General features: G+C 41.3%; 1 protein-coding gene across 1 annotated transcript in view; it reads right to left on the bottom strand.

The window, feature by feature from the left end:
* Positions 1 to 22921, bottom strand: part of pcxb (pyruvate carboxylase b) — a 309723-nt gene that overhangs the window by 286111 nt on the left and 691 nt on the right. The window contains exons 2-4 of the mRNA XM_030722659.1: positions 3593 to 3729; positions 1524 to 1617; positions 880 to 970 (exon numbers count right to left, since the gene is read on the bottom strand). Coding sequence (XP_030578519.1) covers positions 880 to 970; positions 1524 to 1617; positions 3593 to 3729 — 322 coding nt within the window. The remainder of the gene's footprint in view (positions 1 to 879; positions 971 to 1523; positions 1618 to 3592; positions 3730 to 22921) is intronic.

The following is a 22921-nucleotide window of genomic DNA, read 5'->3' as shown; positions in this document are numbered from 1 at the left end:
ACGACACATTTAAGATGCCAACACAGAGCAATCTGTAACATATATCCTGTGTCCATGACCTCAGGAGAGGAACCAGGGCAAAAGCATTTTATTATACAGAAATGCACATGTGAAATTCTTTGAATGCTTGAAGCCGACAGATTTAAGTCTTCGGCAGCATACCAGAGAAATTTAAAAAAATAAAAATAAAAATTTGCACTGGACTTTAAAAATAAATAATGTTGCATAGTTGCAGTCCTGTAGAACACGTTTTCTTCTACTACAAGTTGAGCTTTAAAATATTGCTGTTCTAGGAGGGCCTTGGTAGGTCTGCTCAAAGATCACAAAATCCAAACTCAGGAGTCAGTTTTATTAATCCTGAGATTACAATTGAAAGCAGTTACTCATCTTCAGAAATACACATTTATTGAACTTAAAGTCAACTTTTAAACTGAATTTTCCCCCTCAGTGCTAATTATAATTTGGCTTTAAACCAAAATAAATGAAAAAGTTAAATTAGGTAGTGCGGTTAGGGGTCAAGTTTAGAGATTTCTGTGCGTTCCTTGGGAAACCTGCTATCCCAGATTCACCCACAGAATATCTGAATGTTGATATAACTCATTTACTCCTGATTCAACTCAGCAGAGACTGTGTTTGGGCTTTTAGAAAGGGGCAAAAGTGCACCTCTGTTTTAAAAAATAAATAAATAAATAAAAGAAATAAAAGAAAAAGGGGGTGCATTGGTCTTGTATCAGACCAATGCAATGTCTTGTTTTTTCCACAAATGCACTGGGAGCCAAAAATCCTAAGCGAAACAAATTTGACCATCTAGCTGTACTTCCTAGTGGCCCTTTTCTCTTTGTTAGCTCTACTACTACTTTGGTGGTGCAAACTCTTCACCTTTGCAACTTTGATGATATCTGGAATGTGCAGGTATGCGGCAACAGGTGGGAGGCCTTTCCCGATCAGGTAAGCCTCATCTGCCTTCTGCCTGTGAAGACGAGAGCAAAGGAAACGCATTAGCGAGATGGAAGGGAGCCAGGAAACACTAGACAGCGGTACTTCAGAAAATAAGGTAGACTTTATTTTTAAAAAACATTACCATGATCAGCCTTTATTAGGCTCAATATTGGATATAAAGAGCAAAAGAGGAAATGAAGAAAAAAAAGTGGGGTAGAATAAAAGCAAACGGAGGAGGAAGGAAAGGCATCAGAAGTATCTGTTACATTTAAAGCTCACGATGAGCCAGATTAGTTTGTGCATGTAAAACTAAGCTGTGTGATTATCTGGATGTTTGTAATGTCAATACAATTATACTCATGTCCCCACTTAGCACCAACTGCAAAAACAAAGAACCCACCCAAAGCTCTGGAGCAGAGAAAAATGCTCCCAAGCTTCCTTTTAACTGCCATTACCTCTAATCAGCTGTTAGCATTCTGTAATCAATATCCAGCAGTGGCAGGCGAGACATTTACCAACACATATGCCTGTAAAGTCGTCTTTACTGTGGTCCTGTTTGACTCCAATATAGCACAAATTAGTACCTGTGCATTTGTCCAGTGTCCTGCTCAGAATATACGGCCACGGTTCGAATCCCCAGCTCAGTGCAGGCTCTGAACACACGGATAGCTATCTCACCTGGAAGACAAGAGGAAAACACACACACACACACACACACACACACACACACACACACACACGTGATGACTGACTGTAATGGTAAAGGGTTTTCCTTTGCCACATCTCAATTCTCCCAGCTCCCCTTGTTTCCCTGCCTTCCTTTCTACATGTTTTCTTTTCTTATCCTCTATTATGCAAATGCTTCTTTATTTTTAAGGAGACTGCATGTAGAGGGAGGTTGTACTTTCATCATCTAGGTTTTATAAGCACAGACTTCATATCATTTTATCAACATCCTGTAGCATTGGCCCCATTTTGCATCTAATGCATCCACTGAGGACTGAAAAATAAACAGAATTTTTCATGCCATACATACAATGTGAAAACAAGACCCATAAAAAAAAAAATAGACACGGCAACAAGTCAACTGTTTTTTAACTCAAGCTGGCGAGAACAGCGTAAAATCTCAGCTTCAGACATGCAAAACGCTCCCTGACTTTTATCTTGCTGTCACAAGAGCCAAATACTTGTTTTTCAAGCAACACACAGTTTGAGGGAGAAAGTTTAGTCACTGAAAACAAGTAAGCTGTGTTGTTCTTGCTTGAAGGCGAGGACAGCGTTTAAATATTTGTACAGCTTTAAAAAAAAAGAAAAGAGAAAAAAAAATGGAGTAGACAAGCATGAAAGGAGCAAATTCTGAAGAACACTATGAACATGAAAGGGATGAAAACATGAGGGGGAAAAAAGAGAAAAGAGGATGAGATGTATGGGAAAACTGACTGATTAAAATGTAGTTAACTTAAAAAGAATAATGCAAAAAAAGAGAAGGGACTTGAAGTCGTCTTGAGGAGAACAGACTGTGACAGGAAGTGAGAAACAGAAATGAGGAGAAAGGAGGGGAGTTGGTAAAAGAGCAGAGAAGTCGTGGCAGAGACGAGACACGCTTGGTGAAGTGGAATCTGGCCTGATATGACACGATGGGCCGGTCTCATCCCATACACGCGCACAAACGCACATGCGCGCACTGCGGCCAACAGCGGTCCGGTGCGCTCCAGTGTGAGGAATGTGATCTTATGTGGTGTTGCTATCGCGTCAGGCCGATTTGAAGCGGGAGACTGACCGAAAGCCCTGCTGTGTTTGAGTATGAAGCAGAGACCACGGCTTATTTGAATCAAATGGATGTATTCCAGAAATAGAGCCTCTGTGAGAAGACAGGACTGCATATGAACCAATAAAACTGGAATAATCAATGAACCAAATCGAGTATTTCAAATGTGACTGCAGGAATGAATAGAATAAATGCAATGAGAATAAAAAGCATGAATACATTTATTTATCATTCAAACACTTCATCACCTGACAGAGCAACTAATTGCACGCCGGCCGCCGCTCAACGCACATCAACGATGTTTATCCCGCCTGTAACAACCGCACTGCCGACTGCTTTGTGTTGAGGAAACTCTGGTTTTCCCTATAATTACATTTCTATTCAGACCTCAGATACCAGAGGGTCATAAATACATGTGTTTTACTTTCACATCTATTTTAGCTGAGCTTTGAAAGCCTGTGACAGAACCTCTGCGACAGTATGTAGAGCAGAAAATTCAAACACTTATATACGCTCAGTACACAGAAAAACTTCCAGAAGTACAATGAGGGCTGTGGCAGCAGCATTTCCAATACTCTCAAAAAAACAAAAAAAAAAAAAAAAAAACCCTGCTTTTGTGTGAAGGCAAACAAAGCTAGCTTTAACAGCCACCCACATACAATGTGTGCTTAAATATTAGCATACGCCAAGGCAAACTAAATGCTGGGCATTAAAAATTAACAGATCCGACAGTCTGTTCTTGCCTCGGGGAGACTGTAAATGTCATAACTTTTTTTCCTTGCATTATAAATGAAACTGCATTAAGCTGTATTTAATTTAATAGTGCTTTCAAATGCTTGTCTTCTTCAGCAGGAAATTATTACTGTTAGGATAAAAACCTCTCACCCCTGTTGGCCACCATGACTTTCTTGATCGGTCGATACTCCTTCTTCGGCGTGGAGTGGGCAAATCGGGAAAGAACGCATGCCCTCCTGACAGCCAGCACTCCCAGGCCGCCCTGGACTAAGGTGTGCCTCAACATCCTGAGAAGAAGAGAAAGAAAAAGTTTAATGTACACAAAAAATGTCTCAATATACTTAACAGCAACAAATGAAGGTAAGAAGCCACAGAGCGAAGCATTAACTTGATAAATATAACATGGACCCAGAAACAAGGGGATTTTTTTTATTTTTTTTTTTTTTTTTTAAAGTAGACTATCAGATCAGATAAGAAAAATAAGAGCATACTGGCACGGGGGAGGGGGGGGGTAAACTACATTTGGAGAAAAAGTCAACAGAAGCACATGGCATTTCCTCAGGAAGTTTGAAATGCCCTTCAAATAGTATTTACAAGGAATTATTGAAGTATTCAGAAGAAAAGAAAAGAGAAAAAAAAACAAACAAAAAAAAAAAAACAACAATGGTTGAGACCCGTGATTGTGATGTTTGATGCTTGGAAAGTCTGACTCCATGTCTATTTGCTGAAAACATTATTGATAGAGAAATTATATTTACATTTTGAAGTTAATATAGTGGTCACCCAAATAGCACGTTAAATTTTAAGCCTCATAATCACTGCTGTCTGCCAGCAAGTGTCTTGCTAGACGTGCATTACTAATCCTGAAATTTCTAAGATATGAAAGTGATGGCTGCAGTTTAATGAATGATTTTAAAAAAAAAAAATGCAGTTTGTTATAAAAGATAAACCAAATTTTTCCATCATCACAACATCTATTATATTGAGTGTTTAGAATTATACTGCAAAGTAGTAAACATTTTACTACTACTGATGGGTGACATGGTGGTTGGTTAGTGTCGCCTGGCAGCAAGAAGGTCCTGGGTTTGAATCCAATCTGGTACTCCAGCTTCCTCCCACAGTCCAAAGACTGCATGGGGTCAGGTTAATTGGTAATCCTAAATTGCCCACAGGTGTGAACAGCTGTCTGTCAACCATGTGACAGATTGGTCACCTGTCTCTCATCCTATGGCAGCCTGACCCTGAACTGACTAAGTGGAAGAAAACTGATGGATGAATATTAAACAATCCTAACAATAAAAATACACAAGTCTAAAAAGGAGAAGTTGCAGCTGATTAAAGTCACAGCAAAACTTCATCCAAGAAGCCAGTATCAGACTGTCAAAAAGGTTGGGGAGGGGAGCCAATCAGCTGCTGTGCTGCTTGTCAGCAGCCAATCAGCTGCTATTGTGTCTAATTAACGACAATGAGTTTCTGGCGTGTTTGTGGCGTTCCTCTCCCAAATTACAGTAATAACATGAAGGCTAATTAGCTAGAAAAAGTATAGACTATGTTTTGGAGCATACATACTGGCCTCCTTCCCATTCTGCACATTTGGAAAGAAAAAAAAAATGGAAGAAAAAAAAAAAAACCCTTGAAAATGTTTCTTTCAAATGCAAAACAAAAACAGGGAAAAGTACACCAATATCAGTCATGTTTTTGAGGATTTTGCTTTCTCTAACACCCAGTAGCAGCCTAACAAACCCAGCAGTCAAACCCAGCTAAAACGGTCATAATTTTTTTGAAAGCTGTTAACCACCAAAAAATTAAAAACACCAGGTTGCAAACATTCAGCACCCCAACACCGAAAAACTAACAGCCACGTGACACAGGTGCACAGGCATACACGCGCGTGAAGGTGCAAACAGTGTGACAGCTACCTGAGCCAGATGATGAGTCGCTCATTCACTGTGAGGAGACTGGCAGAAATAAGAGCCAGGCTTCTTCTTCAAGCCTGACCAAAGCCTGCACCTCACTAAAAGTCCTGTGCTGCCACACTGTGGTCAAACATCGGATGTGCAGTCAGTGGGGGTCTACAACTAGGAAGGTACAAGTATCACCCTAAATTTGGCAGTGATGAAATAAATAGGGAATAATCGATGCATTTAGGTCATTACACTTCAAGACTCACTACTTGTCCTAAACCACGACATTAGTTGTAAATGAATTTAAAGATTCTTTAATAATATCAGTAATAGAGTCTTCAATTTATTATCTTCAGTATCTTAAATTCAACTTTGACAGCTTTTCACATTTGCGTCTACAACCCCTCAACCCCAAAAATAAACTTATTACAGCCACACATCAATGCACAATTATTTCCTGCTTTACTGTGGAAAAGTGTTTGTTTCAGCTCAAATATATAATGTCTGCTAAGGTAATATCACACACCACCAGAGGTGGTGAAGAGGTGCTCTTCTGAAAAGAATGTAGACAAACTGCAATATGGATATGCTTCTACTCAAGCTCTACTGTTCACTAAGTACTTTTGTACCACACTATAAATGATTTCCATTTAGCTGAATTACAAAATGAATAAATTAGATTTTAAAAAAATTTTTGAGTAACTGAGTAAGTGAATACCTCGAAGGCGTCTGAAGACAGCGTGCAGTGGAAACTCAGGCTGAAACCAAATACTGTATCTACACAAAAGCAACGAGGTCACACGAAGAAACAGATTCAGTTTCCCAAGGCCTGAACACAACACGGGCCTAACAGCAGGCTGAAGGGGATTTTTTTTTCTCAGAGCTTGCAAAGTAACTTTTTTTTTTGCAAAAAGAAGTAACTGAAGCATCAATAAAGGTTTGTGCAGTTTTCTACTTTAGGTGTTAACTCTCTAAACTCCATTATATCAGCCTTAGAGAGCCGTTGGACCATTAAAGCATGTCAAGAACTGTCACTGTGAACTGGAAGCAGCCAATGGGCTCCACTGAGCAACAGACTGTGTTGTGGGGAACATATAAAAAGATACCAAATTACCCAAACTTTCCACTGTCACGTTAAATTAAAAAAAAAAAAAAAGCCAGTTAAGGGAGTTGTGCTATGATGAAGACAAGGAAAACTTTTAGAAATAAAATGCACAAGTAAAACTCTCATACGGAGCTGCAAAGGAAGTTAAGCTGACACGGTGTAGTGCTCCACTCCTGACCAAAGTCAGTATGCCAAGCAGTTACAAATGAGCGCTTCAGGCACAATCACCAGGCACGATTCAAGAAATAAGACGAGCAGTCAGTGAAGACAGTCTTGCTTCTAAAGCAGCACAATGAGCTTCAAAATGCTAAACGAAGCTCTTGAAATGACCTCGCAGTCTGCTGATCTGAGCCAGAAAAAAACCCACACGTTGCAGTCTCCAAGGATCATGACTCAAGAAGGACTGGTAACATAAAATAACCCACCCAAGTTAATATATATATATATATATATATATATATATATATATATATATAGTTTTTTTTTTTTTTTTTGTTTTTTTTGTCTTTTGGTATAAATAAATAAAAACAAATAACATTAGCATGCGTTGATTCAGGAGCACAAAGAGAAATTCATCTCCATAGAGCTGGAAATCTTTAGAGAGTTTCCAAACCTGAAACAGAGCAAAAATCCACCCAAAACCCAAATGATGATGATAGATGCTTAGCTTGCTTTGTTGATTTAAGCAACGAAAAAAAAAAGAAAAAAAAAAAGCATTATTCAAGGCTGGGTTTGAAACAAAAACAACTGACAGCTGCAATGAATAAGAGAAAAGGGAAAACAAAGGTCATCGTTTGCTCTCCATCTGTCATCTCATCCCTCACCTCACCGTGTCCTCTTCTATCAGTCTGTGATAGCATTATTAAACAGCCCTGCACTGCTCCGTCTTCCCATCTCTCTCCACTGACAGATCATGCAGCCAGCAATGACAAATGCGTCACACAAAGTGCCAGAATGCAAAGTTTAGGATGCGCTGTGGTATGATGAGAAGATGGTGGGACGCTCCAGCTGCAGCAGTAAATCTGAGTGTAATTTGGGTTTTGGAGAGCACGTATTATATTGTTAACTTTGGCTCCAGGTCTGACTCTGGTAAATACTTCAGAGATACAGCTGTCCTATAAGAGGAGGGAAACAGTGTTTTGAGTATAGACCCAGCCCTCACTTAATGTGCTAACCACGTGTCAAAAATGAGCTACAATACCCCATGCTTCACCTTTTTGTAAAATGATTAAGCTATCGTCAGGAGGGTTAATCTTACCATCTAAATGCCAAAGCTGAACTGGGATGTTAGCGGCGGAGTGTCTGGGTTTCATACTGAAAAATGGTAAATGAGCAGGTAAACAAAACCAGGAGGGGTTCATACTGAAAAAATGATACCTTCCTGGCATGTGGGAACTCACAGCTGGAGCTCTTGGTTCATTCTGAGGTCTGGATCAAAGTTAAATACCAAAAAAAACAAAACCCTGAAAGAAAAAACACAGACCTGTACATTTCTTGAAACTCGCACAGCTCTTTACAAATGCTGTCTGCACACGTTCCCACTTACTACAGACTGATCAATAGTATTTGGAGAAAGGAAAAAAGGAGAATTATTATTTCCAAGAAGGTAAATTCAGCTACATCAGAAAAGCAACATTCTCAATCAGTTTCTGTTCACTCATCACTCACATACCTGTATGACCTGTATCTTTTCATATCTTCTGAATTTGTCGCCTCTACCGTTAAAAAGTCTGCGATCGCTGTCCACCTTATGGCTATCAAGCGTGAGGAGATTTAATGACAAACTCAGTCTCTGTGTTCAAACTCCACCTTATACTCAAACACACCAACTTAAAGCTACAACAGGCAGAAATCTATAAAAAAAAAAATCTATATGAATTTGGCCTGTATGGTAGAGGTGGGGTGGAAAAAAGCCAATACAGCATAGCATCATAATATTGCAATATTGTAAGAATACTGGGATGCAAATATTGATATTTTATTATATAAACCTTTTACCTACACACAGAAGACGAATAAAAATCTATTACCACTTCAGTCCACCAGATGGCTCTTTTTTCCTAATAAGGTTTGCGGGGGTCTAGCGAGTTCTCTTTTCTAATCAGCCGCCCACCACTTTTAAATCAAATGGGGACTTACTTTGGATTTTTGTTTTTTAAACTAGGGTGGGACAGAAAGGAGACACGCGAGAGTGTCGTAAAATACTACGAACGCAAGAGCCACCATTCTGAGATGATGTTAGCCAACACACTGAAAAACGGTGATAGAAATGTATGTTATTGCAATACTCAGCACGTCGCAAAATGTTCAAAATTGTAATAATATTGTATTGTGAGTTAAGTATGGTGACAGCAGTGTAGAGTGGAGTCTTCCCACCTTTATTATTAGGGTCATCAATATAGGTGTTGTGCATACTTTGATTGTTGCTGCAGTTTTGCGCTCTTCTGATATTTTCCTCCTCCTCCTTGGTTAAGTTATACCAGAAACTGCTACTCTACTTCTACAGAGTTTGAAAATAAGCAGCCCTCTTCCTGCAGCTCTCCCCTCTCTATTCTAAGCCTCTATCCTAAGCCTTTTTTCTACTTTATACAATCACCTGATCAGGTTTAAAAAGCCATGTGATTGGCCAAAGTCTGCTTTTGTGGGCTCAATCTTCTAAAGCCTGAAAGAGACTAAGCCTAGAGGAGATGAAGGAGTCTAGTTGCCTCTCAGACCACTTTAAATACAATATACTGAAAGGCTGTTATGGATTTGTTTTTGTACAACACCTGAAACACGGTGCCTACACACACACACACACACACACACACACACACACACACACACACACACACACACACACACACACACACACAGTGGGTGGACAAAATAACAAGAACACTGCCATATAACCTTAACTGAAAAATCCATCCATCTGCTTTCTTCCATTTATCTGGGGCCAGGTCGAGGAGGCTGCAGCCTAAAAGCAGAGAAACCTAGACCTCCCTTTCCCCAGCCACCTCCTCCAGCTTATCCAGGGCAACACCGAGGTGTTCCCAGGCCAGCCAAGAGATATAATCTCTCCAGCGTGTTCTTGGTCTGCCCCGAGTCCTCCTCCCAGTAGGACATGCCCGGAACACCTCTCCCTAGAGGTGGCCAGAGGCATCCTAGTCAGATGTCCGAACCACCACAATGGCTCCTTTCGATGTGGAGGAGCAGCGGCTCTACTCTGAGGCCATCCCTAATGGCTGCACTCCTCCCCCTATCTCTAAGCGAGAGGCACTCCACCCTTTTCTGGCTGAGAACCGTGGCCTCAGATTTGAAGGTGCTAATTCTTATATTCGCCGCTTCACTTTTGGCTGCGAACCGCTCTTAACTGAAACAATCCATGCAAAATCCACTTTACAGAGGCATGGTTCTTTGTAGTTGAAACAACAAAGATCCATGAATACATCAGGAAGATGACCACAAAGGATCATGTGCTTAGTGAGTACCTCAGGCAGCAGAAACCTGAGAAAGAAGAGGAGCAAGAACAGGAACAGTCATGGAAGGAAAGGGCTCTGCATGGCATGTACCACTGGCAGATTGAAGAGGTGGCTAACATAGAGAAATCTCGCCAATGGCTGGACAAAGCTGTACTGACAGACAGCACAGAGGCACTAATCATGGCAGCACAGGAACAAGCTCTAAGTACAAGATCAATAGAGGCTGGGGTCTACCACACAAGGCAAGACCCCAGGTGCAGGCTGTGCAGAGTAGAGTTTAATCCCGGGATCCGGGATTCCCGGGAAATGCGATCAGAACCATTTCCCGTTTCCCGGGAAACGTTAGACGGGAAACCGGGAAAAAAGTCGCGCGCGTCGATTTGACTTTCAGAAAGAAAAGAAAGCTTCAGAAAGTTAAATTTAAGGAAATATTGAGAGAAGGGTTCGTTTAATGCGAAAAGCATTTCTCTTCATTTCAGGCACGTTCAGCCTCCGTTTAAGGCTTCAGCCTTCATCTCAAGCGTTTTAATAGAGGTATTACACAGTTGTACTTTTTTCCTCTTTAATTTGTTGAAATCGTAGGCAATGTGTTTACCCTAAGGTATTTTGTATTATATAATTCTATATTATTATATATTGTTATATTGCATTATATAGCCTATAAAATATGCCTGCCCTGAACAATAAAGAAATATCTGTTTAACTTCGAGTGTTTCTTTTCCTCGTTTGCAGCCGCTTACTAACAATCATGAATTAGGATACGGGCCTAATGTGTGAAGAAATTATCATGAAATAGATTGCTTTAACATATTTCGCTTTTAAAATGGAGTTGAGTAAAATGTATATTTTTTAGGCTATAAGGATTGGCCAGTTTTTCAAAAGACGATTCACAGCGAACCTACTTTAACCCTCAGACACGGTGTTATAAATTTGCTGTTGCCAGAATGGCAATGACCAAGTCGTGGAGCATTACTCAAGGCCCTGTGTTATGTCATATTATAGTGTAGTACGGTAGTTAACTTTTCAATGACTATTACAGCGTTCCACTGGTGGAGATATAGCACAACAGATGTCGCCACGACAGCGTGGCTGAGTCTTTATCAATGCTGTGGAGATGAACCGTATTGTTTTGCACCAGCAATTGTAAAATATCTTGGTATAATTCCATGTACAATGGAGGAATATTTGAATTATATTTGTTAAGGGAGTGTTGAGGAACGATACAACACCGCATAGCTCGAACACTCAAATGTCCAGATGTAGGTTTTATTGCATTAATCAAGCCGACGTTGCCCCCTACTGGGCATAACAGGACATAGCTGGAAAGCTACCTCTACAATATCAGAATAGGTTAAGGCTGACACAGGCTACAGAAGGCCTAATTAAAATAAAAAAATAAATAAACTTTTTCCCGGGATTCCCGGGAAATGGCTCGTCATTTCCCGGGATTTGATTCATGTCATTTTCGGGAAAAATATTAAACCCTAGTGCAGAGATGCCCCAAAGACAATCCAGCACATAACAGCAAGGTGCAAGATGCTAGCAGGCAGGGCATACATGGAACGCCATAACCAAGTGGCCAGCATAGTATACAGGAATATCTGTGCCGAGTATGACCTGGAAGTCCCGAGGTCAAAATGGGATACGCCCCCAAGGGTGGTTGAGAACAACAGAGCTAAGATCCTGTGGGACTTCCAGATACAGACAGACAAACCTGTGGTGGCTAACCAACCGGGCATCGTAGTGGTGGACGAACAAAGGAAGAAAGTCGTGATGATAGACGTTGCAATACCAAGTGACGGGAACATCAAGAAGAAGGAACACGAGAAGCCTGACAAATACCAAGGGCTCAGAGAGCAGCTGGAAAGGATGTGGAAGATGAAGTAACAGTGGTCCCCGTGGTAATCGGATAACTCGGGGCAGTGACCCCCAAACTGGGAGAGGGGCTCCAGCAGATTCCTGGAACGACATCCGAGATCTCTGTCCAGAAGAGCGCAGTCCTGGGAACAGCTAAGATACTGCGCAGGACCCTCAAGCCAGCTTGTCCTCCTTGACAAAACGTAGATATTGGTCATTTCTGCAGACACGTTTTACGCCCAATATCTATGTTTTAGAATTAAATAAAGCGACATCTAGCGGTCATAGATAAAATAAATAATGTATTCAGTTTTCTCCAGATCCTGAAAAATAATGTAAATATGGATTTCTTCAGATGTCTGGAACATCTGTGCAGACTAAATGGCATTAGCTGCAACCAGAAAAATTGAAACAATTAAATAAACTATTCTTTACTTTTTTATATAACGCTTTACTTGAGTACTTCAGCGCTCAAAGTGCTTTATGCAATATTCCTTTTTCATACAAGCACTTATGTATTTTGCTCTCGGACACTTTGACATGCCGACTGGAACAGCCCAGGATTGAACCATCGACCTTTTGAGTAATAGATTACTGTTCTACTGCCTGAGCTACAGCAACATTACCCACGGATAAGAACACATGACATGCGAAGCCAGAGGTATGAGCGCTCATTTTGGAAACATAAATATAGGTCGTATTTCGAGGCCTGCAGAAACTACGGATACTTAGGTTTGGATTGGAGGACATGTTGCTCAAGCTCCCAGGCCTCTGGTAAAGGACCCAAACTTGGAGGACAAAGACCGCCCACAGGGCGAGCTGCAATTTACAAAGAAAAAAAAAAATCCCGGCTCGCCCCTACGGGCGGTCTATTTTGCCCTCCAAGCTCGGGTCCCCTACCAGAGGCCTGGGAGCTTGAGGGTCCTGCGCAGTATCTTAGCTGTTCCCAGTATTGCGCTCTTCTGGACAGAGATCTCGGATGTCATTCCAGGAATCTGCTGGAGCCACTCTCCCAGTTTGGGGGTCACTGCCCCGAGTGATCCGATTACCACGGGGACCACTGTTACCTTCATCTTCCACATCCTTTCCAGCTGCTCTCTGAGCCCTTGGTATTTGTCGAGCTTCTCGTGTTCCTTCTTCTTGATGTTCCCGTCACTTGGTATTGCAACGTCTATCATCACGACTTTCTTCCTTTGTTTGTCCACCACTACGATGCCCACTACGATGGTTAGCCACCACAAGTTTGTCTGTCTGCATCTGGAAGTCCCACACAGGATCTTAGCTCTGTTGTTCTCAACCACCCTTGGGGGCGTATCCCATTTTGACCTCGGGACTTCCAGGTCATACTCGGCACAGATGTTCCTGTATACTATGCCGGCCACTTGGTTATGGCGTTCCATGTATGCCCTGCCTGCTAGCATCTTGCACCCTGCTGTTATTCGCTGGATTGTCTCAGGAGCATCTCTGCACAGCCTGCACCTGGGGTCCTGCCTGGTGTGGTACACCCCAGCCTCTATTGATCTTGTACTTAGAGTTTGCTCTTGTGCTGCCATGATTTTATATATATATATATATATGCTTGTGTTAGGCATGTGTTAGCTTGTTGCATCTTCTTTAGCAGATTATAAAGTACTTGTTTTAATTAAGAAATTCATCTTTTTTAAAGATAAAGTAGTTACATTTGCAGTTATTCTAAATGTAATTTCAATATCATACCTAGAGGACAGGTGAAAAAAAACACGAGCTCTTTGACCAAAAAAAATCCACTGGCCCTTTAACACACATACAACAACAAAGGAATGTGACCTTTGCCTTTTGCAGAGTTGTACATGCAAGGTTCTAAGTTATTTTGTTTTGTTTTTTTAATCGTGTTGGACAAAAATTTTGTTGAAGTTATTCTGCAACAAGTTTCAGTGTGGAGGCTCAAAAACAGCTGCAAGCCTCTCGCTTTTGCAGACTTCTAGGTATGAATGTGTTTTACTTTATAGCACAGAAACACACATATAAAGATAAGACGAAGATAAAGCAGTGAAAAACAATCAAAAGGTTTGTCTTGTCAAGTTAGAGGAACTACATTCATTTAAACACACTTCATCTCAGCCGTTTAAGCACATTTAATGGGATTGGTTTCCAGGTACATCACTTAGCACTACCGATTGTGCTTCCTGTCTTTTCGGGGTTTGGAAACAATTTCCAATTTAAATCAGCAGGCCTCACTATGAAACACTTTTCATTACAGGCACACCAGTGCCCGTAAATACCGCTGTATTTAGTGCTTACAGCAGTGTAACACCATCTGATAAAACTTTCGCATTCACCCTCTTCCCTAACCCAATCCCGACCATACACAAGTACTCAAAAAAATTACAGTTGGAAAGCCCAAAAGGAATGACAGCTTCATGCCAGATGTACTCCCTGACCTCCTTTCTCTCTGTTGAAAGCCTCCAACTCTCTCTGTGTCTTCCTGTCACCAATTACAGGAGCAAAAAAACCACAAGCACAACTGTCTCTGAGCGATCGTCGTCAATAACCAGAAGTGTCTTAAACCTTTATATCTGAAAACACAGAAAAAAAACAAAAAAACAAAAAAAACACTGCCACATGCGTCATCCTGTCCTCTGTGAAAAGTTACAGACTACTGAGCATAACCTGTGCATGCTGGGTAGCTCAAAAGCATCACCATGATTTCTGGTTCATACATTAACTTCCTGGAGATCAAAGTTCTGCTCCGTTTTGTCCGTGATGTTGTGATACACAGACACACATAACTAGTTTCAACTTTGCCCTGTTTAGGTAATCAAAGGGCAAACACACAGACCTAGCTATATGCCAGCAATTGCACAATAACAAACAGTCTACCTTTTAGTGCCTACAGCATTCAGGGTGATCGCTACAAGAAAAGACATGCTGAACGTGACTGGACTGGCTAAGAGTGAACGGGAGTTCGGTGACATTAACTGACTGTTATGGACACAAAACTCAGAGTTTTTTCGCTAACTGACACAGTGTTCAGATTTTCCCACAAATTAAGAGCCTAGTTGTGATGGGAAAGGACGTGTGCAAGTGCATACATGTGCAGCTGCCGAAGCGGGCAGGTGTGTACATGCGGTTCCTTCTGCAGCTCCTAAATAAATAGTAAATATTAGTGTTTGAAAATATGAAAATAGAAAATATTTTCTTATCCAAACACTTTGCGATAAATGCGCTGCTCAAAAAAAATGAAAGGAACACATTGAAAACACATCAGATCTCAATGTGGAAAAAAAATCATGCTGGATATATATAATGATGTGCACTGGGTAATGTGTTAGGAATGAAAGGCTGTTCAACCTATGATCAACCTACAGAGGGCTGAATTCAAAGACACCCTGACAATCAGAGCAAAAAAATGATGCAGCAGGCTAGTCCGTTTTGATGAAATCTCATTGCAACAATTCAATGTGTTTGTGTGGCCCCCACGTGCTTGTATGCATGCCTGACAACCTCGGACCATCCTCCTAATGAGACGACGGCTGGTGTCCTGAGGGATCTCCTCCAAGATCTGGACCAGGACATCACTGAGCTCCTGGACAGTCTGAGGTGCAACCTGGCAGCATTATATGGACCAAAACATCATGTCCCAGTAGTGCTCTATTGGATTTAGGTCAGCCGAGCTTGGGGGCAGTCAATGGCATCAATTCCTTCATCCTCCAGGAACTGCCTGCATACTCTTGCATATCTAATTTTCTTTTTTTTATACTTATTTGTTTTTTTCTGTAAGCACGAAGTACCGCAGCAATTTCCTAATGCTGTGAACCTGTTCACCCATATGGCAATAAAAACCTTCTGATTCTGATTCTGATTCTGATAATGGCTTCTAGAGGTCTGTGCATCCCTCCATGGATGTGCCTCCCCGGACCATCATTGACCATCCACCGAATCAGTCACACTGAATGATGTTACAGGCAGCATAACGTTGTCCACAGCTTCTCCAGACCCTTGTCACATGTGCTCAGGGTGAACCTGCTCTCCTCTGTGAAAAGCACAGTGTGCCCAGCGGAGGACCAATTCTGGTATTCTATGGTAAATGCTAATGAGGCTCTACGATCCTGGGCAGTGAGCAAAGGTCCCACTAGAGGATGTTGGGCCCACAGGCCACCCTCATGAAGTGTTTCTGATTGTTTGGTCAGAGACATTCACACCAGTGGCCTGCTGGAGGTCATTTTGTAGCTCTGGCAGTGATCATCCTGTTCCTCTTTGCACAAAGGAGCAGATACTGGTCCTGCTGATGAGCTAAAGGACCTTATCCGGCCTTTAAGTCCGACGTCACTTCTGGGTCCAGATGCCCATAAATGGACAGCAATGGCAGCCCAGTGACTGTTCACTATTACATTCGGATCGGTCAAAACAACGAGGGACACAGCATTGCTGAGTATTGAACACAGGAGAGTTTGGACCCGGAAATGGAATTCTATGTCATCACTTGAAGACCGGATACAGCCCTGTCCAGCTCAACTACCTGTCTCCTGGACTCTCCTCCATGCTCTTGAGACTGTGCTGGAAGCAGAGGTGGGAAGTAACAAAGTACAAATACTTCTTTACTGTACTTAAGCAGAATTTTCAGGTATCTGCACTTTACTTGAGTATTTATTTTTTGACTTTTTACTTTTACTCCATACATTTTTACACAAATATCTGTACTTTCTACTCCTTACATTTTCAAACCAGGCTCGTTACTTTAGGTTTAACATCTGAGGGAAGATTTTATTTACGGTCACTGCGCCTTCAAACATTAAACCGATCTGAGCCTAAATGGAGGAACAATAACACACAAGGGACAGTCGTACTGGCGTATCCTCCATCACCGGGGTTTTCCGCATACAAAGAGATTAAAGAGGCAAAACCAGATCATTTATGCATCATTTATAGCGCTATAATCAGGGGTTACAGTGGGCCGGACTTAGTCCTGATGTCCGTAAGTTGTGGTACTTCAGCATCTTAGCTAGCGCTACTGAAGAGAAGTGAAAATAAAGAGAGCTGCTGTATTTCCAGGGAGAGCAAAGAGTGAGCGATAACTTCACTCAGAGATGAAGATGTATGAAAGACAACAGGAGAGGAAGCAGAGAGGTTAGATTTAAAGGTAAGGACTGCAAAACAAACTGAGGTATGCTGACTTTGTGTAATTCGAAGATTGGATGAAAACACAACAGGTCACTTTGGTGCACTGTATTCACAGTAAAGCACTATGTTGGAGAGAGGTCAGAGTTTGGTCACATGAAGTGGAGCAGAGATGAGTTTGAATCAAAGCTGTTGATGCTGAGATTCATTCAGTGAATTCAGCATTTATACAACCTGTATGTTGTCAGTGTAAAGACAGTATAAACAGTATGCTGTCAGTGTAGGGGATGGAGATCAGCTCAGATAGCTGTGAAATACTGGGTTACATCTTTGTGAGTTCAGTTCACCCACACAGAGCAGTAAACCTCAGAGCAGCAGCAGCAGCAGGTCAGCTGATCACAGCCTGCACACCAATCAAATTTACTGGAGCTCACAATAGAAAGCTGTGATTCTTCTCCCCACACGGAGCCACTACAGCTGATCTTAGGGTCCCCCCACCTGCTGAATCCCACTGTAACCCCTGAGTAAACTCATGTTTGTGTTAGGTGGAGGCACAGTCACCCTCTACTATGCGTGCGACAGAAAATGTAGCTTTTTTTTAAATTCCCTTTCACAGCTTGTGTCCTACTTTACAGATGCAAGCTGAGTGCATTCATTGGGATTCAAATTTAGACTGGAATAACATAGCAATATTATTTTATATTATTATATTAATATAGCTGGTAGAAACATCCTCCAGACATCTACTTTTACTTTCTTACTTTGAGTACATTTTAGAGCCTGTACTTTTTCACTTTTACTTGATATTAAAGTACTTCAACTTTTACCAAAGTATTTCTTAACACAAGTATTTGTACTTCTATTTAAGTACAGAATGTCTGTACTTTTGCCACCTCTGGCTGGGAGACACAGCAAACCTTCTGGCAGTGGCACGCATTGATGTGCCATCCTGGAGGAGATGGACTACCTGTGCAACCTCTGACCCTAAAACTAGTGAAATAAATAGAAAAGATGAGGAGGGAAAATGTCAGTGACCCTATAAAACAGAGCAGCAGCATGACTGAGGAGGACACTGATTTTGGAGCATATGGGCCTATGCTAGTCAGACTTTGGGAGGTACCCCAATTATGTATACTGGTTCATGATGAGGCTTAAAGTAGGTTGTTTATGCTTGAATATATTGTGTACCATTAAAGGTGGCCCAGCGTATAAGTTCTAATTAAAGTGATAACACAAATGTAAGTTTGTTTTATTTGTTTGTTTGTTTTTTTTTTTGTTTTTTTAACAAAGTAGCAGTGGAGCCAAATTCCCCCCTCGCCAACGCTGCATTAGAAAGGATAAACACTGGACAGAGCTTCATCTGTCACTTTGAGTTTACCTCCTGACATATTAGACATTCATTGGTGCACTTCGTAATTAAAACTAGAGACATTGTGGTACAATATCTTTATTTATCACTATGTTAAATGGAATCCAGTGGTTTCTCTCTGTCACATGGTGCATCAGTAATCTTGGATAATGAATTTGTCATTGAATTGAATTAACTCTACTCATAATGAGCCAATAATGGAGTTAATCTGATATCCAGTAAAAGTGTAGCTTACTGATGTAAAGAAGCAGCAATAGTTACTTACTCTGTATACTTCTCTAAGAATGTAATATATATTTTATACAAAGCATTATGTGCTGTGTGAACACATACGTACCCACTTAATATAAGCTAGAAAGGCATCCGGCTAACCCTCAAAATTTAATCAAGTGTTCCCTGAACCAGGGAATTTACTCCGGGAATTTAAATCGAAATCTGTTCATAATTTTCGGAGTGATGCTGCTAACAGACAGACAGACCAACACGACAGAAAACATTACCTCCCTCCACCTATCTGTGCGCGAGGTAATAAATCCACCGCAGGCTGTTGTGGACATACACCTGAAAAAAAACCAGTTTCACTGCCTGCAATCAGTCGTCTCAACATGTGACATGAGACAGAGGTCTGAGCGGACCAAGTTTTAACAGAGCATTTTCTCTCTCTCTCTCTCTCTCTCACACTCACACACACACACACACACACACCTTTCCCCGCAGACGTAACACAAAGCAAAGTAGATTCACTTCGATCTAACCGATTCCTGAAAAAGTCATTCTTCATCAGATGCAGTGGGGAGAGAGAGCGAACGTCAAATGGAAAATGGATGTGCATTCAGCCACACTCCCTTCCCTCCTGTCTTCTTCCACCTCGGCAGCCTCCCTCTCTGCCCTACCTGCCTCTGACCTGATAGGCAGAAGTGACTGCTCTGTTTGCATAAACTGGGACAAAACATATCCGGGCTCTTCGACACAAAACCATTTACAAGGAAACACTGAGAATTATTGCCAGCAACACGAGCTTCACACGGGCGCAGGCTTACCAAAGCTGACTCTGTAGACCAAGTGGTTTTGTGACTTGACTAAAGAGTGGGTTTGGGGGTGCCATAAAGGTTAGATTATTGAACTTGTGGAAATCTAGTTCATGGGTTTGAATTCGCAAGCAGTTGATCCTTTAAGTGGGCCTGGAAATTATTTTAATGTTGGATGAGGCTTCTTTAAATTATCGACTCAGAAGATATTTAAACTCTGAAGTCTAACACAGATTAGCTTAAAGACATATTGATTTGCATAAAGCAAAGTCAAAAAATGTAACTAGCACCTATTTAAAAACAATGTACAGCATGTGGTGCACTGAAAGGACTGTTAGCTACAGAATGTGAACCTACTGCATTTTTCTTTTGACTTTCACCTTGACTCAGCGTCACACACTTTACCAGCTGAGTCAACAAGATGTTCACCCCCCCATTGCTACAGGCTGCCCCATTAAGATCTACGATGTGCTGAAAAACCATGATTTTTCACACAATTCTTATATATTCGTGCTCCTTTCATTGATCGATTTAGATGCTCTTCTAAGGACATTCAACTTATTTTCAGGAAAAAAAAAAAACAGATTTGTGATTTGTATGTGTTATCATCACCAAAGGTATTTGTGCTGTAGTGGGAGCAGCCTGGACACTATCCATTTAAAAAGTCCCTTTTCATGCAAATTCCTGATTTAGACTCACCAGCCTGCATAAGAAATGTTTGGTGAAAGCTTTCTATACCTATTTTCATGCATAAAGTCGAGACAACGGCAAGAGAACCGGGTTCAGACGCTGTCTGAAGCTGTCCTTTCTCACGCATAGAGAGACAACAGGTGACTGTCCACGTGCGCTCAAGGAAAACACAACTGAAAACTTAAGTACACAGTAGGGTTTAATCCCGGGATCCGGGATTCCCGGGAAATGCGATCAGAACCATTTCCCGTTTCCCGGGAAACGTTAGACGGGAAACCGGGAAAAAAGTCGCGCGCGTTGATTTGACTTTCAGAAAGAAAAGAAAGCTTCAGAATGTTAAATTTAAGGAAATATTGAGAGAAGGGTTCGTTTAATGCGAAAAGCATTACTCTTCATTTCAGGCACGTTCAGCCTCCGTTTAAGGCTTCAGCCTTCATCTCAAGCGTTTTAATAGAGGTATTACACAGTTGTACTTTTTTCCTCTTTAATTTGTTGAAATCGTAGGCAATGTGTTTACCCTAAGGTATTTTGTATTATATAATTTCATATTATTATATATTGTTATATTGCATTATATAGCCTATAAAATATGCCTGCCCTGAACAATAAAGAAATATCTGTTTAACTTCGAGTGTTTCTTTTCCTCGTTTGCAGCCGCTTACTAACAATCATGAATTAGGATACGGGCCTAATGTGTGAAGAAATTATCATGAAATAGATTGCTTTAACATATTTCGCTTTTAAAATGGAGTTGAGTAAAATGTATATTTTTTAGGCTATAAGGATCGGCCAGTTTTTCAAAAGACGATTCACAGCGAACCTACTTTAACCCTCAGACACGGTGTTATAAATTTGCTGTTGCCAGAATGGCAATGACCAAGTCGTAGTGCGTTACTCAAGGCCCTGTGTTATGCCATATTATAGTGTAGTACCGTAGTTAACTTTTCAGTGACTATTACAGCGTTCCACTGGTGGAGATATAGCGCAACAGATGTCGCCACGACAGCGTGGCTGAGCCTTTATCAATGCTGTGGAGATGAACCGTATTGTTTTGCACCAGCAGTTGTAAAATAGCTTGTTATAATTCCATGTACAATGGAGGAATATTCAAATTATATTTGTTAAGGGAGTGTTGAGGAACGATACAACACCGCATAGCTCGAGCACTCAAATGCCGAGATGTAGGTTTTATTGCGTTAATCAAGCCGACGTTGCCCCCTACTGGGCATAACAGGACATAGCTGGAAAGCTACCTCTACAATATCACAATAGGTTAAGGCCGACACAGGCTACAGAAGGCCTAATTAAAATAAAAAAATAAATAAACTTTTTTCCCGGGATTCCCGGGAAATGGCTCGTCATTTCCCGGGATTTGATTCATGTCATTTTCGGGAAAAATATTAAACCCTAGTACACAGAATAATCTTTATGTCACACCCTTGAGAAGGTCAGTTGTAGAATAGCAGGTTTTGATTGCAGGTTTAATAGAGCTTTTTGCTGACTTGGCTAACTGCAAATAACTGGATGATGATTTGGCAGTAATAAAAGGAAAAAAAGTCTATTTTTTCCCAAATGTATGAATAATGCAGTTTTTTTCCATTTGCAATTACATGGGAACCCCAACAACAGGTCAGGACCCCAACGAGCTGATACACAAGTGTTTCCATTTTTTCAGGATACATGAAAAATATCCATCAATCCATGTTTGATCACTTATTAAAAATGGTGGAGGGGTGGGGAGAATTGGAGCCTATCCCAGCTGTGGTAGGGCCAAACGCGGGATACACCCTGGACAGATTGCCACAGAGCTAACGCACAGACAGACAGAGAATCGGTGTGAATGTGAGCCTGATTTAGAATTGCAAATCTTTGGACTGTGGGAGGAAAAGTCGGAGCACCCGCAAAGAAGCCACGCAAACACAGGGAGAACATGCAAACTCCACACAGAGAAGGCACAAGCTGGCCAGAGGATCCAAACCCAGGGCCTTCTTGCTGTAAGGCAACAGGTTCAAAAAGCACCCACATTAAAATCATATTTAGTCTTTAGTATTGCACTCACAACAACTCAACAAGCCCTGTGTTGCTACAATATTGTGTGAAATTGTCTTTCTGAGAAGCTCTGGGTCTTCATTTAAGACAAAAGTTTTTGGAGGAAGATTTAAAACTGCAAACTTTGCTCTTAAAGATTTAGGTAGCACGTGCGCTCCTTTAAAACCCCAGATCATTGTCTTTCCATTACCCTCTCATTACTGCTCCAAGAACTACCATCGAGGCGAATGAGCTAATGGCACATGTGCACCAAACACACAAGACCACTACAGTCACTTTTAGACGCTTCCTTTTTCCGTATGCATTTCCTTCTAGAGGATGTACTGCATGTTCTGCTCATGACTAATCAAATAACTTCCTGCTGGGTCTCCCCGAGCTCTGGGACGGGACAGCTGTTCTGTTTGGCATGTACCACTGTGTGACGCAGACTAAAGGTTGTTTTGAGGATGAACAAACAGCCAGGGGATCAAAGGTCAATGAGCAGAGAACAAATTTCTGCATTACAGAATCAGTGAGTCAAATCATCCACTTCGGAAAGACACCCAAGTTGCAAGCTCCTGTTTGTGCGTGGCTTACAAGAAAACAAACATTATGCAAATTGCAAGTTTCAGCATGTAAACAGATAACTATTCTCAACTTTGTACAGAGCTAGGAGGATGCATGGTCCTTTTTTTAATTCTTCAGTCTGCCGAAGGACTTCTACAACTTTACTTCATAGTATAAATGCAACACTAGCAGGGATGACTGCTTACTTATAATGCAACAGTTCACTGAAAACAACCTGAAGTTTGAAGTCTGTGTGCGCAGTTTTGAGTCAGTTATAAACCAGCTATATGACTGTGTGTAGCTAAAAGAAAGCTCCTGATTAAAACGTAAACGGAGCCGGTACTTTATGTCCTGTTTCAGGTGAACACGC

Source organism: Archocentrus centrarchus (genome assembly GCF_007364275.1).
Source record: "Archocentrus centrarchus isolate MPI-CPG fArcCen1 chromosome 18 unlocalized genomic scaffold, fArcCen1 scaffold_23_ctg1, whole genome shotgun sequence".
Lineage (NCBI taxonomy): Eukaryota > Metazoa > Chordata > Actinopteri > Cichliformes > Cichlidae > Archocentrus > Archocentrus centrarchus.
The sequence above is the reverse complement of the archived record's forward strand: the minus strand, read 5'-3'. Positions and strand labels throughout refer to the sequence as shown.